The sequence below is a fragment of the Diadema antillarum genome, unplaced genomic scaffold (genome assembly GCF_040938485.1).
Source record: "Diadema antillarum isolate AM-2024a unplaced genomic scaffold, OU_Dant_1.0 seq00000659_RagTag, whole genome shotgun sequence".
Lineage (NCBI taxonomy): Eukaryota > Metazoa > Echinodermata > Echinoidea > Diadematoida > Diadematidae > Diadema > Diadema antillarum.
Window position 1 is genome coordinate 87801 of NW_027271571.1, and position 18894 is coordinate 106694.

At 37.7% G+C, this 18894-nt stretch overlaps 1 protein-coding gene across 1 annotated transcript; it reads left to right on the forward strand.

Annotated features, from left to right (window-relative positions):
• The first annotated feature begins 2770 nt into the window (after positions 1 to 2770).
• Positions 2771 to 17116, forward strand: LOC139736631 (ileal sodium/bile acid cotransporter-like). The gene is made up of 6 exons (XM_071647382.1): positions 2771 to 2966; positions 4094 to 4350; positions 9340 to 9595; positions 14007 to 14235; positions 15842 to 16083; positions 16800 to 17116. Exons 1-6 carry the CDS (start codon positions 2771 to 2773, stop codon positions 17114 to 17116), a joined length of 1497 nt encoding a protein of 498 aa, XP_071503483.1.
• The last annotated feature ends 1778 nt before the right edge of the window (positions 17117 to 18894 follow it).

The following is an 18894-nucleotide window of genomic DNA, read 5'->3' on the forward strand; positions in this document are numbered from 1 at the left end:
TTTTGATTTTATTTAGGAACTACCTTTAGGCTACTCTGGTCAACGTTATAAGACCTCAGAGGGAGTAATACAATTCTTTGTACGATATCTACGGTGCACATTTATTCATTCACTTGCAGATGTACAAGTCCCCACAATTTGTGAATATAGCTAGGGTGTAAATAATCGTATGCACTTTTCATCAATGAGCAAAACGCAGTCACTATTGATAAAGTACTCGATCTTCGTGCATGTATCGACATCAATTACCTTGTGACATTTGAATGCTGCGTTGTGAACTGCTGGAATAAAAAAGAAAGTGATGCAAATCACTTCGATGCTACTTGCCAATTATTCCTTGAGGTAATTGTGAATACTAGTAATTTGTCAAATAATGTCAGTGATGTATTCTGAAATTTAGTTATGAAAGTCCTTCTGAATAAATTTTACAAGTCTTTATAAACATGGTTTTACTTGTTATTCTCGTCCAAAGTGTGGTTGGCATTGAAGCTCCGTGTGTGGTATCTCCTTAAGATCCTTAAACTGCGTCTATGCGAGGAACTATTTTTTATTCGTTTTTTTGTTATGTTCCGCGAGTGGCAAGTCAATCAGTTTTATTTTGAAGATGTCGCTGGAATTAGATAAGCCTGTGTCAAAGCCAAAGTCAAGCCTCCCAGTAGCTTTAAGCAGTTAGAAATACTGATGTAAGCGGATATTCTATACACATTATTTTCATTGAAAAAAAAAAGTGTCTCATTCCATTTCGTTTTCAGCACACACACGCGCACACACACACTCTCTCTCTCCTTCCCTCTTTCTCTCTCACTCTCTGTTGCCTGTCTTTCTCTTCTTCACATAACAGACAAAGGATGACCAGGAAGGTGAAATGATTTTCCTGAATCAAAGTGCAAACTAACAATTTTCATGTAAGCAAGGGTGTGTCATGTCAAGGACAAGGACAAGTCAGCCATGATCCAAAGTTACCAGTTAGGAAGAAAGTCTGACTTTCTTGGAAATAAAAATGTATATCATAGACCAGGAAGACATTGATTACTGAAACTTTGAAAGAATTTAGTTAAGTAACATCACAGGCAAATTACCATTATTACTTAGATGAGCACTTTACGAGAGCCTTGATGTCTTCATCATTCATTAATAGCTCTCGAAATATTAGTCCATTTCGCTTAAATTCTATTTCTTTTCATTTCATTTTTTTTTTCATTTCCAACAGAATCACATACAATCATAAACACAACTTGGTTCAAATATTCACGCTACTTTAAATGTTTACATCTGGATATGAACATTTGCATGATAAAAATAGTGAAATCGAAATTATGTCCGTGGAATCAATCAACGTTGTATAATGAAACAATGGATTAGTAGGTAGCAGGTTGAAAATGGTGGGGATTGCTACTAATAGGCTTATATTTCAGCCCCCATCTCGAAAAACAAAAATCTAAGCAACCCTTGCTACTCATAAAAAAGTGTGCTCTGGCTTTGTCACATACAGGGAAAAAACCCAACAAACCTAATGGGGTTGAGGGAAAAGATGAAAAACTTAAGAACATATACTCTATATAGTAATATATAAATATATATATATATACATATATATATATATATATACATATATATATATATATATATATACATATATATATATATATATATATACATATATACCCACATATATCTGTGTGAATAGGTGTGTGTGTGTGTGCGTATGTTCATCAACTGTTTTCAATGATTACGATTAATTACGTTCTCGATGATTACTTAAAAGAAACTGCTTTATAATAGTTTCACTTTTGTGAGGGTTTCTTTTCCTATGTTATATCTTTCCGAGGATTCCAAAATGAATGTTAACATTGATACAGTAGAGGCCAAAAAAAAAAACCAAACAAACAAACAAACAAACAAACAAACAAACAAACCCGACTGTGTTTGTAAAAAGTTGTACGTACCCTTTTCAGGGTATGTGATATTTGTTTGAGTGACGAATATATAGGTTAATTATCTGCTTCTTCAAGGGATATTCAATTTTCCAAGGGTGGGGTGTGGGCATTAAGTCCCATAGTCATTGACGATGACGTAGTAATTTGGCGGTTTTTGGCGGGGCAAAGGCATGGCCACGGAATAGTAGGTCCTATTAAAATTTTCAGTTCTTGCATTTTATCACAAGCGAGACAGCATGCGAATCATCAATAACGTCTAAGACGGACCAATACACAAGGAAATGATGATGATAATGATGATGATAATGATGATGATGATAATGATGATGATGATGATGATGATGATGGTGACATTTAAATTGATAAGAACAACAACACCAGTTATTATTGTAATGTGAGTTTACATGGTGATCACTGTGACAATGATGATAATGACGATATATCGTTCTTATTATTATCGTTGTTTTCAAGACGAAAATAATGCATGTTAAGTAGGGTTACATTCTGCTGACAGATGCGGTTATGACATATGGCAGATAACATGGTTTCGTGAGGAAAAGGCCATTATAATCAGAATCGAGTGAACCTCGAACGATGGGGAAAACACAAGGACGATTCGACTTCGAACGAGAATGTGTAAAGGATGTCGAAGTTGTCCTTTCGATTACATTTTGCAAGATTACCATGATTACTTTGGAAAACTAGAAACATGAGATTCTCTGATATAAACAGACAGTAAATGCGAAATGCTACTGTTATTGCCAACCAATATCTTCATATCATCACGGGTTTGATATTTGTTTCACTTTGTTTCACAGGTAGGATTCGTTACTATGGCAACTGCATCCAGTGCGTCCTCCACGATGAATCCCATTTCACGCATTCCAGTTCTTGTCGGTGTCCTTCTCTCGCTCCTTGTGATTTTAATTCCTGTTAAAGTCTCGGCTGTTGACGCAACTGAGGCATCGGAACAACAGCTGGCTCTCATAAATGTCACCTTTGATACGGAAGTACTTTACTTGACTGAGGGTGAGTATAGGAGGGTAACGTAGAAAGCGAGTGTGACAAAACACTTCTGCTTCACCTTCAACATCAAAGAAGTTGTGTAGTTGCTGCTCAAAGAGACATTCCAGACGATTTTCATAATTTCACATCATGTATTACATAAATCAACAACTCCATGTATAGATTTGTGGCATTTATTGTGGTTCTTGAGCGGAGAAACAATACTTTGAAAAACTTCAAACAAATTACACTGAACAAGGATGATGACATAGGAGGTTCACATATTTCAGAAATGTAACAGTGTAATTTCATTACAAAACCGCTGCCTTGCGAGTTCACCTGTGTATAATCTATGCATGCCTTCTTCTTTTGTTCTGCTTCCTTGAGCCCCAACTCATGCATTCTTGTGGTGACTCGGCCATGTCATCATCCTTGATCATTGCAATTTGTTCTAAATTTTGAAAATATTCTTATTCTTCATCCCAATTATTACAAATTCTTAAACTCTGTCCTCAGTACAACTTATTTATAGTTGTTCAAATGTAAAAATCTGAAAATCATTCGGAGGTCTCCTTTATCTAAGCGAAAGTAGTATAACCTGAAAGGCGGCTCTCTGCACATTTTGATGTAAGGTCATTTAAAGACGAGTAACACATGAAATGTCAGGTATCCCTCTTGGCATAGCAATTTAATCAATCTTATTGTTTGTAACTTGATGTGAATTGAGATTTAAAAAGGGATAAAACGACACTCACAACTAAAAGAATGAACCGCTTACGCATAAGTTGCGATTGGTAAGGCCTAGAACTCTGGATATTAATTCCAAAGATCTATTTGATTGTGGGTGAGAGCTAGCAACGAACCCTGTGTCAATGAAAGTGACGTGCATGACGTCCTAAATGTTAATTTTCTGAAGTAGAAAATCAACATGTATCAAGCCCGACACGTAGGAAATCGCTTAAAGAGTTCATCTGAGACGAAACGGGTATATCACGCCACTGATGGAATTCATTGTGAATTTTAGCATCGCTATTAAAACTACATTATTATGATACATTATCTATGTAAGACAGAGTTAATGAACATAATTTCATATCAGTTTATCTTTTTTTTAAAATTCTGATCTCACACACCCGTAATTGGTCGTACAGGTCGCGAGGAAACATTTAATTTCACGATTCTTCATTACCTCGACACCGAAAATGCAACGATTGCTTTCCTGAGCGCCAGCGACTTTGCTTTCAAGGTGGTTAACGCTTCCGATGCTACGATCGCGATTTCTCCAGCCGACGATTACCCAAAGACAATGCAGGTGACGTTACGCGGAAATCACATTTCGATTTCAGAGTTGTCCGTGCTGATGTCAATGGGAGAGTCCGTCTTCGAGATCAGTACGACCACGGTTAAGGTACGAAGGATTTTTTTTTGACTAAAAGACATTATCTAAAGTAAGTTACTTCTTTTCCCTTCTGCCTCTTCTAGTATATTTTTGTTTGTCTTCACTGCTTGCTCGCTGTTGTTGTAGATTTTTTTTTAATTTTCCATATTAAGATTTGCCTGAGAGTTCTTTTATGGGACCTAAACTATAAAAGTTTTCATTGCAACTGATTGACAAATTGCCCTACATCGACGTAAATAAGTACGTCAATCAAATTTGTCAATCAGATATTGCTATCATTGTACAAAATTCTGAGTAGAATATCTTATTTCCTGTTAAATGTCACGGTTTCTCATTTCATTTACATCCTAGATATTTTGTTTTCTTCGTTAATTGGGTGTTTCACTAAAAGTGGAAATAAACTAATATGGAGAGAATGTATACACAGACCACCCCTCTTGCTAGCACTATTGTACGTTTGATAAAAAGCAATTATAGGTTGGTTTTGATAATCAGAGTAGAATCAAACAAACAACATTGTAAAAGTGTCACATTAAAATTCAAGATGTTTTTACGAAACACTGCAGTTACTTCTCGGAAAGCTAATGAGACGGTGAAATGATGGCCTCACACAGGTGTCCCATTGACGTATATACACAGATCTCTTGTGTTATACTTTTATGTGTCGACAAGAAAAAAAAATAAGATATCTCGTTGCATCAACATTTTGTTGTTGTTTAAAAGAACCTTCCATTGTTGACATTGGGAAAAGAGTGTAGTTGACAGATCATTTTTTTGGGGGTCAATATCTTGATTAATAACATACCAATGACTCTGGGTTTTTTTTTTTTTGGTTCTTTTCTTTTGTTTTCGATAAGTATACATGATGTTTTTTGCCCATTTTCTTTTTTTTCTTCTCTTTTAAGGATGTCGTATATTCAAGTTATATGCTTATTTGACTAAGTTTTCTGCATTCAAACTCCCAATACATGCGCCATAATTCAGTCAGCCCTTTTTGCACTTGTGTTTCTTAACCCCGTACTTTCTCTGACCCAGGACTATCGTTAATATCGTATCATTTTTTTCAGCTTTTTACACTCGCCAATAAATCCCGTACTAAGCTCTTGTCCTGGGCTAAAGAGAAAACTGACCTTTTTACACTCGTATTTCTTAGTCCCGTACTTTCCAAACCACATAAATATTCATGATTACACTGTGCACTGTACAAGTACACGCACGCACCGGCAGCACTTGATTACCTCGTTTCTGATCGGTCAGTGGGGGTCGGACTTCGTCTCCGTCGCTTAAGCCCCGGATTGTTTCTTCGTTCTGTTTACACTCGCTTGCTTGACACCGCAATTGCGGTGCTAACCCTGCTTTTTTGCAGAGCCAAATAGTACGGGACTATCGGTGGGGCTAGCCCACTTCGGCAAAAACAAGTGTAAACAGAAAGTAGGCTAAGGAAAGTCCGGTACCAACGGTGAGGCTAAGGCCCCCCTTAGCCCCACCGTTGGTACGGGACTAAGCAAAAATTTGCAAGTGTAAAAAGCCCTTATCGAGTGGTTCCCAATTGACGTGTTCTCTTATTCTTTTCTTCAATGTGAACACGTATATCTCAGTTATGTTCGGATGTAGGGCCTACACACTGTATGTTTTATTGTCATGAAAATAAAAAGAAATGACTGTATTTCATTTGTAATATATATTCAATGCAGAAAATTCCAAATAAATTCATTTGAATTGAATTGAATTGAATAACATACCAATGGGTCTGCTGTTTAATAGTTGATGGTGTGATCAACCAAGCTAATTTGCATGCGTGTTTGCGATCGAAATTGCTTTTCGTTTAAGAGAAGCCAGTGTAACTTGCAAATTTCATAACTTTCCTAAATCTAGTCTAGCTTCCGAAGTGTTAACCATTCTGTTGTTCTGGTCTTATTCTTTTCACCAATGTCAACTTGAATACGGTGTGCACTTTATTGCATTTTAAGAGTTTAGAGTACAGTTTGCTTTAAGACATCTTACAGCTGGCGTAAGGTCAAGACTAACAATCAACATTAAAAGGCCGGCTTGTATGATTTCAGTTGAAATGGGGCTGCATTTTTTTTTTTTTTTAGATAATGAGAAGCCTCTTGTGAAATATGAAAGAGTATAGAATACTAAGAGGAATTAAAAGTTTATTTGATGAAAATTGGTTTTAGAATGGCTGAGATATCCAAAATAAAGCAACCCTAATAAAAGGTGGGACCCACCTTTTATAAGGTTACCTTTGTTTTACTTTGTTACTCTGTTTTGTTTTGTTTTTGATAACTCAGCCATTTCAGAACCGATTTTAATCAAATGAACTTTGAATTCCTCTTAGAATTGTATGCTCTTTCTTATTTCATAAGTGGTTTCTAAACCCGATCACAACCAAAAATATACCATCCCCACAATTCCTCGTGACATTGCACAGACTTGAAAGATGTTTAATTGATACATTTCCAGTCTATTACAGTAAGTCATCTTCTTCTCGAAGACGCTCAATTGAGCTGCGAAGTGCACCAGCACAATCAAGGGCAGAATGACTTTACGGGGGAGAGTGATCTCGTATTGGTTTATGACATGTTTTAGGGAGGCAGATACCAACAATTTTGATTAGTCCATCGATAGTGTTGCAGGGGAAAAAAAGATGTTTCGCTCTAATATTTCCTTTCATCCTCTGCACTGTGTTCGTGAACAACTATAGACTCCCATATCTAAACACGTTTCCTTTGTCCATCTCAGCCATTTAATTTGCTATAAGATCACAGACACACACTGTGCTTTATTCAAATCGATACAACTACATGAAACATTTAACCACCTTCAACTGGGAACCGTTTTTTTTTTATTAGTTATATTATTAATATTTTGCGCGCGGCATATATTACATGTCATTGCAAGTGGACTTACAGCTCCATATTGTGACAGGAGCTGCACTAAGCTTTCTTTACCTGTAAAGTTCAGTATGAGCAGTAATAATTGAATACAGACAGGCGATAAGCTTCGTCAAATGTTCTGAAATCAGGAGTGGCATTTGCTCTCCTGAGAGAAAATGGGTCACGTACTTCGCACAAAGGTCCAAACCTCCGTCTTGACATCACGACGTACACACTTGTAGTCGCATGCATCATCCTCGTTTTAACCGATTGTCGGGCAGAGGCAAAACAGGGGAAAAAAAGAAAAAAAATCACTGGTATCTAATGTAAAGCGACTCTTACATTTTAAGAATAATCATTTTTCAGATATCTGATCCCATCTTCTATCCCAGTAGGACATGGCGGTATGGCAATTGCAAGCAACAACGCGTCAAAATGAGGAGGGCAAAATGCTGTTCGATTCAGAATCTAAATCTCTAGGGGGAAGGGAGAGAACAGGGATTATCTGAAATAGTTAATAATATACCCGAACTGTTTATTAGCCATTATGACCAGTGAAAATTGTAAATGTCAGGAGCCCCCCGGGGCCCCGCTTACATGGGAAGAATTTTAGGACGGAACCTATAGAAATTCATGCATGTTGTGATTTTTTCCCTATTGTTCCCCTATTTTTGACCAGCCAAAAAGTGTGTGGGGGGGGGGGGGAGGTGCAGGCTGCGGTTCCGCGTCCCCTGCATGTTAAATCCTTTCCTCCCCTCCCCCTTCTCCTATACCAGTGTATTGATCCTCAATAGTGCGGAAAGAACGAATTCTTATCTTCTCTTATTTTTTTTTCTTCTTCTTCTTCGTCGTCGTAATCTTATTTTTTATCATTTACTGTTTTTGTTTTCCCTTTCCTTATTTGTTTGTTCTCCTACTCCTTCATCATATTTTCCTTTAATTTTCATCTCTTCGTTCATCTTCTTTCCTACTTCTTCCTGTCCCTCATGTTCCCTTTGTTTTAGAACTTGCCCATTCTTAAATAATAGGTGTATGAAATAAAAACAACTAAAAGTCCAGTTTGTCCACCTCTAATCAGCCCCTCCCCTCTACACATTCTCTCTCCCTCCATCCTCTCCTCCTCTCCTCCTCCCCCTCCTCCTCCTCTTCCTATGTCCTCTTATTCCCCCTCTCACGAAGTGAAAACCGCCCACATAGGAGTTTGACTTTACCCTCAAGCATTGTCATGTTGGTCTGCAAACCTTTGTCTCGGTTGTCGTCAGGGGGTAACGGGGTTAGCATCAAAATAACAAACAGTATAAAGTAACACACACATATGCATAGGCACAGACGAGGGGTCGAGCTGCTTTGCTATCACGTTTCCAATTGACTTAGATCTTAAATCGTGGGAAAAACAGGGTAATCAGGAATTATACTACATTGCAGAAAGTTAGAGAATGCATACACCGTCTTCAGCTTCACTAACTTGCAACGATCAGATCGTGGCTATTTGTTCAGATAAGGTTTCGGTTACACACCGTTAACATGACTTGGAGTGATGGGGGAGCGATAACAGCGAAACTTTAGACGATCGTTGAAATTACAAGTTATTTTGCTTCATATGAATACAAAGATTGGCAACAAACTCGTATGAGACTGGCAAGACTGGCGTTAATGTAAGCTGACCTTTAGGGTGAAGTACAAGTACCCCCAAGACCAAGACAAGACAAAACAAAACACATAAAAAACAGGCTAAAACCCATTTGGACCTCTACAAAAGTATGCTATTCTTGCCTTGTCAAAATCTTTCTTCTCCAAACATTTGCCCATTACTGTCCGCCTCTAATTCATAATCCTCCTCCTCCTTATTCTCCACAATTCCGCAGTATAACCGTGTTTCAAAAGTTGCACCTTTTCCCTCAGTAGAACTCAACATGTTAGAATGCTAGAATCAAAGTCACCGCAACCACTTGTTTGAGTTTTTGCTTGTCTCTTTGTTTAAAGTTAGAGTTAACACAAGGAAAAAATCAGTACAGATCAAAATCTGATAGACAAGATTATTCAACCAATTGACAAAATGAAGGAATGTGTGATCAGTACAAAGGATTGACCTGTGTAATTATGCATTTGTATTTGTCAGACGAATCTTGTTCCCAATCCGGTCTACGTCATCGTCAACTACGTCACTCTAGGCATCATCATCCTCAGTTTCGTTACCATGGGGATGACTATCGACTTGAAGCTCATTTGGGAGAGACTGCGGCGTCCCTGGGCCGTGCTCATCGGCATGCTGTGTCAGTTCTTCATCATGCCTGCCCTCGCTTTCGGCTTGGCCAAGGCCTTCAGTCTCGACAGCGCCTCAGCTATCGGCCTTGTCCTCGACGGGTCGTGTCCGGGTAACACCTCCATTTTCTCTGTCTGTCTGTCTGTGTGTCTGTTTGTTGCCCTCCCCCTCCCTCTCGGCTGACCCTCTTCCTCTCTCTTTTATAATTATCTTCTTTGCCTCTTTCCTTCTCTCCTCTCGCTCTTTCCTCACTCTCTCATCTCGTCCGTCCCTTCTCATTTCCTTGCACTTAGAAGGTTTTATCATATAACACGATAAAGATAGTTGCATGGAAACTGATAGACATCGAACCACAGGGTGAAAAGTCAAGAGTCTGAAACGCGGAGAGACTTATCGGACGAAGAAAAGGGACATATATTTTTTCTGTCGTAAATGGCCAGGATATCATACCTTGGATTTTGATATCAATGTGGGGGTTATAAGTTGGCATTAAAATGAGAAAAAATGGGGGGGGGGGGGGGGGGGCTCTGACCGAAGGAAGGCCTGGTTTTCTTTATCTATTTCTATGACAAATCAAAGAAAGGTACCGACGTGCCATACAAAATTTAATGGCGACTTAACCAGGGAAAATCAGTATTCTGAATATAAATTTGTCGAGTTACGACTTTGCTGTGCTTCGTTTTGTTTGTGGATGTTGGGAGTTAGTTTGCTCATGAACAGAATGTGGAAAATTCATAAAATACATGCACATATGCCAGTGTCTGGTGCCCCGGAGGCCTTAATAGTGAAACTGTATTAGTATTGTAGATTGGCAGCGTCTCAGTCGTATTCGATTGTTATATAGAAGTCTGCGAGCTTGGACATGTTCAACGCTCTTGGAAAATGAGTGAAAATTAATTCACTAAAGAAGCTGAATGAAAGTTGCGGCCAAAGTTGAAAAGCCCAAGGTGGTACTAGGCGAGCAGTACCTCCTTGGACAGCCAGAGAGATAAAACGAACAGGGATATACCGAGGGAGGAAAAAAACCACAGCAATTTGGTATAATATTATCTTTGTGGAACTCAAAGGCTAGCATGCACCAGAGACGTGATCTATCTCATGGGAAATGGTTTTGAGAGCGAAAGACAACTTGAGAGTTGAGCCGATCCGTAGGGAATACGATATAAATAAATAAATAAATAAATATATATATATATATATATATATATATATATATATATATATATATATTTAAAGGTAGCTATTTGCGTTGACGACATTAGGTTTAAAAAAATGCATGAGATTCATACTTCTGGGACTATGTATCTAGAGGACTACATTTCATCCATTTCACACCATTTGTCACAGCAGTCAGAGAAAATTGTTGAAAAACGTTTGTCAGTGAGTATGTCTTAAATAGGAGGTCAACAGGACGTGACGTCACATTGGCACAGTGGAACGATGTGTTTCAGCACTGATATTTTCTCCGTAATTCCTTTTTAACTTTGAATTTCAACAAAGTTTATCGTTTCTTCTCTGATTGCCATGAAACTCTCTTTGTCATTGCCTATATTTTGATTTTCTTTTCTAAATCGTATTCATTTAAAATTCATGCACCACCTTTCTCCTGTCTCATATCTCTAGGCGCATGCCAGTATTTGTCCCATTGACAGAGCGCGCATTCCGCCTTGTTTTAATAAACAGTTATCTGAGCAATGCAAAAGATATACTTCTCTTTTTTTTCACCTCTGTGCTATACGTCAAAACACGCATGTTGACAATGTAAGGCGTAGTTTTCAAAACTCTTCAATGGCGCACAGACGTGTGCCTATACACTCCAAATAAGGATGTGCATAAAGTCTGTTTGAAAATAAGATATTCTCTTGCAGTGACTGATAACGCATGACACCACCTGGTTCGAACCACTCTTATTTTTTTTTTTTCGGGGTTTCAAAAAGAGATCGCACAGCAAAGAACAAAACTGAGGAAGGACATATTTCATCGCATGCCAACGATAGCTCGTAAATCATGCATTATGTAATTCTCATTTTCACTTATTACAATTTTCTGTTCCATGTTCCACATTTCACGAGTAACCGTAAAGATAACATGAAATTGAATGAGTGAATTGTCGAATGCAACAAATAAGAGAATTTAATGTTTTATGTGAAATATGAAGAAGTTCCGCAGAAGCTATGCTTGTTTATGACGTACATTCCCAGAAACTAATGTAGAGCGAATTCTTACGTGAAATTAACAGTGGTACAGAGTGGCAAATTATGAAGTGGGTAAATGCCTAAGTCAAAGAAATAAAAAGAAAACAATATGAAAAAAAAATGGTTGTCCGTTACATTAACCTACAAAAGAGCGGCGTGATCATTTGCGAGAAGGGGATGAGACCAATGCGATGGAGAAAATGCAAAGTGCATACATAGCAAGCCCAGCATGGTAAAGAAAATTGCACCCGATATGACTTAAGAGGGGAAAAATGATTCTATTCTTAACTGAGTAAAGAGGTGGTGATTAAATTATTTATCTGTCCAGATCATTCAAAATATTGGGTCCTTCGGAAGTTTTTTTTTTTCAGTCGTCTGAATATCTACCTTATACCTGTATGACTCTTTTCTGTATCAATAGCATAAAATTAACCTTGTTTTACAATGATTTATCTATGCCAGAATGCAACGAATGCAAATCAACAATTAACAAATCTAAAGAGAATGAAAGAAGCCAACGGGCTGTATACAAGCAAAGTTTGAAGTCACGAAGATCGTTTAGAAACCCATGTAACGGAATAAAAACAGTATTTTTTTTTTGTTTCATCGCATTTCGTGAAAGAACAACACATGGCTTAGGGAAAGGGAGTTTGGTGCAGGGCTTTACCTGGCTTTTCCTATTACATTATACATTTGAACTATACATGATTTCGATGTTAGCCATGCAGGTTTCAAATATTTTTGCTCCCGTCGCCATGTTTAGAAACATAACCATCAGTAGGCCATTTTTGTTGTTGTTGAATTCCTTGTTGCTCTTCGTCATAACACCTACACAACTGTCACATTCCTGTGTTGGTATTCATGAGTCAAAAGTTTTCAAAACTTTTCAGTTCCAACACTCCAAATAAGGCTGTGAACAGAGACTGTTTAGAAAGTGTATCACATTTCAAATTACTTGGAATTATTGTAGGCAATAAACCTTCTTGAAAAGTACATTTGATTTTATTTGCCAGACTATTTCGCTTAAGGTAGACGTGATTAAGAGATCAAAATTTCATGTTCCTAAAAAATGAGTACTTACGATATTGTCATGCTTGATATTTCCTGATCTCTTATGTAATCCTGTAATTTTAGCAGGAGGCAATAATCACCAAATTCAGACTCTAGTGTTATTATGGAGATGGAAAGGTTTCTATACCATTTGCACTTTTCTCATACGTTCTCATACAAATATATGGTTTGCTTCTAGCTGTTCAAAAATTATAAAGACAATCATGTACTCGGATATGCATTATGTTAATTAACTTCCGTCAATTTTCGATTGTAATCATGTTTCCCAAATATCAACAGTTTTATTACTTATTACGTATTACTTACGTATTACTTATTCTGGTCGATGTTTTCAGAACTTCCTGCATAAAGATTTCAAATCTATTCCTTCCATGTATTACTTTTCATGTTGTACAATTATTTCTCAGTAGATCCTACTTGTGCAGGTCGTTGTCTCAGCCGTAGTTACTTGTCTGTATGTTGCCTTGCTGTCATGTTAGTCTTGTCTCAAGTAGTTGTGTTGTCGTGCCTCATGTTTTTCTTGTTGTTGTTCTTCTTGTGTCTGTTGTCACACTCCGTGTCTCTTCAGTGGGCTTCCGAACCTATATATTTCTGTACTGATTTCCTTCTTCAGAAGCATTGCCTTTTTATAGGTCCCTTCTATTCAAGTACATTACGTATTGTTCGCTTAATGAGTTATTATCTATTGCTATTGCAATGTTTCGCTAATGTATACTGTGTTCATTTAACAAAGTATCCACATTCTTCGTTTTTGGTACGTAAAGAGTGAAATGTATATTCACCATTAACGATTTTTTTTTCGGAAAATGAAAACAAAGTTTTGATTTGATTTTTTTTTCTTCAAAATAAGATGCTGCCTTTACAGTGACTGATAAGACATGACACTCTTACAGTCGTTATTCATTTTTTAAAATTCTATTTGTTCTTTTTTTTGTCACAATGTAGTGAAAAACATACTAAGAAATCATTTTTTTAACATGCCACTCTAAACGTGCATCACGTTGTTATTTTCGATTAAAGTGAATGGTTACTAAAAGAAGTCACTAGGATGTTATAAAGGCAAAGCTTGAAGGCATGAAAACCGTCGAGAAAGCCATGTTGACGAATCAGAACTGATTTGTCACTCACGAAAGGCAAGTAAAGTTTAGATATGGCTGGGGTGCTGAGAGGGGTGTTGATTGGTCCTTGCTGATATTTTATATATCATACTGTATTTATATATTCCACTTTTGTTAATGTCTTCGTTTTTCTTCTCAGGTGGGTACTTGAGCAACACACTTAGCGTGATTCTCGATGCGGACTACGTACTTAGTCTGACGATGACCTTCTGTTCTAATGTCCTGGCCATGGGCATGATGCCCCTCAACCTCTTTATCTACACTACACGATTGACCGACGACAACGAGTCGCTGGACACACCCTTCGTCGAGATCGCCATCCAACTTATCATCCTCATCATTCCCATTGGTCTCGGCATGATCATCCGGTAGGTGGTTACCATGGTTACAGTCTCTGGCGTATCCATGTGCCAGTTTTTTCATGAATTTTGGCAATTCAACCTGTGACATGCTGAAGTGTTGATGTTTAGTTGTTAATATCCAAACGTTATCAATGGAAACCTTGAAAGGCAGTGACGTCATCCCATAATCTAAAACTCCACGTAAGGCTGCGACTGGTACAGTTTCGCAAAGGTAGGCCTATAATGATTTTCATGCATGGTATTATTTCTTTCCTGTCTTCTTTTAGTCTATTATGGTTACTGTATTATGTGTTTGTTTTTGCGTATACCTCTTAAAAATAATTGCGTCTCTTGCCATAACCAGCCTCAGGTGATATTATACTAGCAGTGAGACTACAGATCAATGGCTACACTGATTCAAACTTCGAACGCCAACACTGTTTCGACCTATATCTTTGCACGCAATACACAATAAGCAGATAAATGTCCCACCACGACCCAGCACGATGAACCGGCGTAAAGCTTGTTTATCCCAGAGATTGAGGCATTGAGTGCTCGTTCCATTCTCAGAGAATTGATGTCTCTTGACCCCTGATAAAGAAAGGAAATAAAAGAAACACAACAACAACCAAAAGGTTCCACAAAATACACTCTATACTGACTTTAATGTCTTAATAAAATGCGTATAAACAGAACAGCGAATACTGAAACGAGAGTTTGAGAACAAAATAACATCGAAAAGTTTCATATTTTCAAGTTTTCAAAGCAAATACAATTCATAAGTCAGACACATTTTTATACAAAGTAAATGTTGTGACATCGTCATGGTCTCACCAATCCCCTGATCTCGCACACAAAAATCAATTTATCATATTGCTTTAATATAAACTGAAAGGGCCGAAATTCTGTTGTCTTGTTTTCAGATAATAGGAGCTTCAGCTATCGGTTTTGATTTTGCCACCTGCTCCCAATTAGGAAATGTATTTATAATAGTAAAATAATTATAAACAGTTCAGTTCATTTCAACTCGATTCACTATATTTCCAACCAACGAAAGATAATGATGATACAAAGTATACATTTCAAAATCATATTGTAAATGTAAAATGTAATACTTAAACCTATCCCCTTTCCTGGTATGTTGCCACGTTAGTCCCTGTCTGCAAACTGCTTTGTGGAGTCCTTTCTCTGTGGTATCACCAAAATAATCATTTATGTTTTAAACTTTTCATGTACAATTCTTTAGATCACATTATAGACACATGAATGAAACTCGGGTGAAATAAAAAAAAATCACTGTCATCATTCAATTCCTTTGCTCAAAAGAAGCATTACAAAAACCGCATAGTTGAAATTAATCGTTTTACAATGAATACAACTGATTTACCAGAAGAGTATTTGGGTTGTTACTGAGAAAACTCCCATAAGTTATTGTTACTGCCAGTAATTGGGGGGTTTTCTTAAAAAAAACAACCAAACGAATAAAACAAAATATACTACTCGTTCGAATGTGTATTTCACTTTGTGTATGCTGTGTGACGCATTGTGGAAGCCGGGCGCCTTTGAATATTTCCACAGATAACTATATAGCGCTATATAAATGCTGTTTCATTATAATCATCATCATCATCAGATATAAGTGGCCCTCGATCAAGGACAAGGCCATGAAACTTCTGAAACCAGTGTCCACCATTGTTCTAGCCATCACCCTGGCAACCAGTCTTCCCTTCCAGCTCTACATTTTCGCTGCTCCCTGGAACGTCTACGTGGCTGCATTCCTTCTGCCTCTCTGCGGCGCCTTTTGTGGGAGCGTCATTTCCAAGATCACGTGCATCAAGCCAAATGCCGCCATCGTCACCATCTCCTTGGAAACAGGTGAGTTTGACAGGGACGGGCTTTACTTCAGTAGTGTCACGAAGCGACGAACTAAACAATTTGATGTAAATTCACTTTTTATCCGAATTAGTGAAAGTACTTGAGAGAGAATTTGTGTGTTTTCTTTCCTCATGTGCAGGACGTACGTTACTATACATATCATTTCTTTGTATGAATGCGGTTTCTCGAAAGCCAAGTTTCTTGCACATAGTATTATCTGTGTGAATTGAAATTTTGATTAGATCTTTAATAATATTCGATATCCACAAACGAGTCAAACTAAATCCAATGGCAAGTAGAGTTTTTGGCAATACGGCCTCAGGATTTTAGAGGGAATATAAGATATATAATATGTTCAAAGCGAAATCAAAAGGTATTTGTACTCTCTGAAAGTAAGGCAAATCCTTCTCAAGCAGCGAAATGACAATATACGTAATGTGTAGACCATGACAGATTTGTGCCAATTCTTGACTTTTTGTCACCCGTTTCCATCCATATCTCATTTTGTCGACTGGGCGAATAAAACAAATAGTTACGGAATAGCGGGCACAAGTTATCAAGTCTACTCATACTCGAAATTAAAGGATCAGTAAAATTTATCTGGTCGTTCATCACACTTTCTGGTTCCTCCCTTATCGCATAGTTATGACAAAACACACTAAACAGCAAAAATGTCATTTTGTCCTGAATGATTGCATCCTTGTGTTGCTGTGAAGGTGTGCAAAACGCGCTGATGGCTACGAGCATCATCTCGCTCTTCTACCCACATCCCGAGGCCGAGTTGGCGGCCCGCGTCCCATTCCTCATCTTTCTCATGACGCTCTTCGAGGGCATCGCTATCGCGGCCATCTACCTGCCCTACAAGAAATTCTTCAAGAAGGACGACGGCGATGAGGGCGATGACGAGAAGAAGACGATCAAGGATGAGAAGATGAAGGAGGTGTATGCCCCAGAGGAGATGAAAGAGAAGCGGAAAGAGAAGAGCGAGGAAGAGACAGAGCAGTACACCAACCCAGCCTTCGAGAGCAACTGAGCCTTCTCGACAGTGTCCTCCAATCGACGCCATTCTCTGTAGACCCTCTCACGATTAAAGAAAAAAAAAATCAATTCAAAATTTTATAAATGTCATAAGATAGAGAAAAAAAAAACCCACAGAACCGTGCAAAAATGATCAAAATAGGATAAGAAATAAGGAAGTCATGACGTTCTAAAATTTAATTTTTTAAAACACTTCTTCACCAGTCCTTATGAATATTCAAATCAGCAAGTTGATTATCATGCTCTCACAATTTCTTATTCATTTCATATACAGAAATGACAAAATCTCACACGTCAGCTGTATAGATATAAAACTTGCCTTAAAACGACCCAAATGATAATAAAAAAAGAACAAATGTTACCTCTTATATATTTTGGTAAGAGAATATGCTTTTACCTGCATAAGCTGAAAATAACAATTTTCAGAATTCTATATATAACATACATGAAAAAGTGTGAGGGCATGACATCATCAACTCGCTCATTTGAATATTCATAAGGACTGGTCAAGAAATGTTTTCCGAAAATATCTGAAATTTCAAAATGGCATATCTCCCTTATTTCTCATCCAGTTTCTGTCACGTTTGGAACGTTCTTATACGGATTTTTCCCTTTCTTTTGGAGTTTATTTATTTTTGGGGTGGATATTCTCTTTAATACTCTGACTAAAAAGCAGACGCATTACGCACATAGGAATGATACGGTCAGGGAGGTGGTTCTCTTTCCACCTCCCTGATGCGAGTACACTCAGAACGAAGATAATACTTAGTAACAGAAGTACAATGTATGTAACTATTGGGCGGTGGCAGGAGAGCCAATGTTATTGTCTAGATGTCTTTTCTTTGTATCATAAAACTGAAATGAAAAATATTGTATTAAACATGATTTATATACCTCACGTTGTGCAAATCACAAAATAATGTATCAGTTTTATCCTGCTTGAAAATGAGGAAATGATCAAAAGATAAATAATTGAATGTAAAATTACACTATGTCATTTTGTCTCACGTACTATACACTAAAGATTTTATCACAATGTAGAGTATAAGTAGAGAGATAGAAAAAAACAACAACTATATACCTCCTACATCCATTAACAAAAATGTATACTGTATAAAAATTGTGTGTCTGCGTAGGTGTGTGCTTTTATGTTTGTGTCCATCAGTGTGTTAGGCCAACCTTAAACAAGTCGAACTTATGAATCGAAAGAATGAGAAATAAGTTAATACATTAACGGATCATTGAATATGAGTGACTCAATTCACTCAAACAATCAAAAGATGTATATTAGGCGTTGTTACTGATTCAATGGGATACTGAACTGAGTAACGACTGCATTTTAACTCTCTCACATGATAGGCCTACACAATGTTTGTGAACACTGAAGGCGTTTTGCGTAAAGTGACACTCGTGTCTACGTTTTGAACACATGGGCCCGTATTCTGCTAAAAACTTAGACCCGAGTTTAAACCCACGCCTGGGTCTAAAGTGGGTTTTTGGGGTTTAAACCTGGGTTTAAACCACCAGTTTAGACCCAGGTTTAAACCCAGGTTTAATTTGTATTCTACTAAGTCCAGCTGTGGTCTAAATTGGGTTTAAATTAAACCTACCCAGGAGGAGGTTTATTTCGAGTTTAAATCGAGTCTAACGATGACTGGTAAGGGTACCAGCACACAGATCAATGCCAATGGCACAAAACGAGTGGCTGGCTGGATACGTACAGCAGCTAGCTTGCTGGCCACACGCGTGTACACACGAGATACGCCTACTACG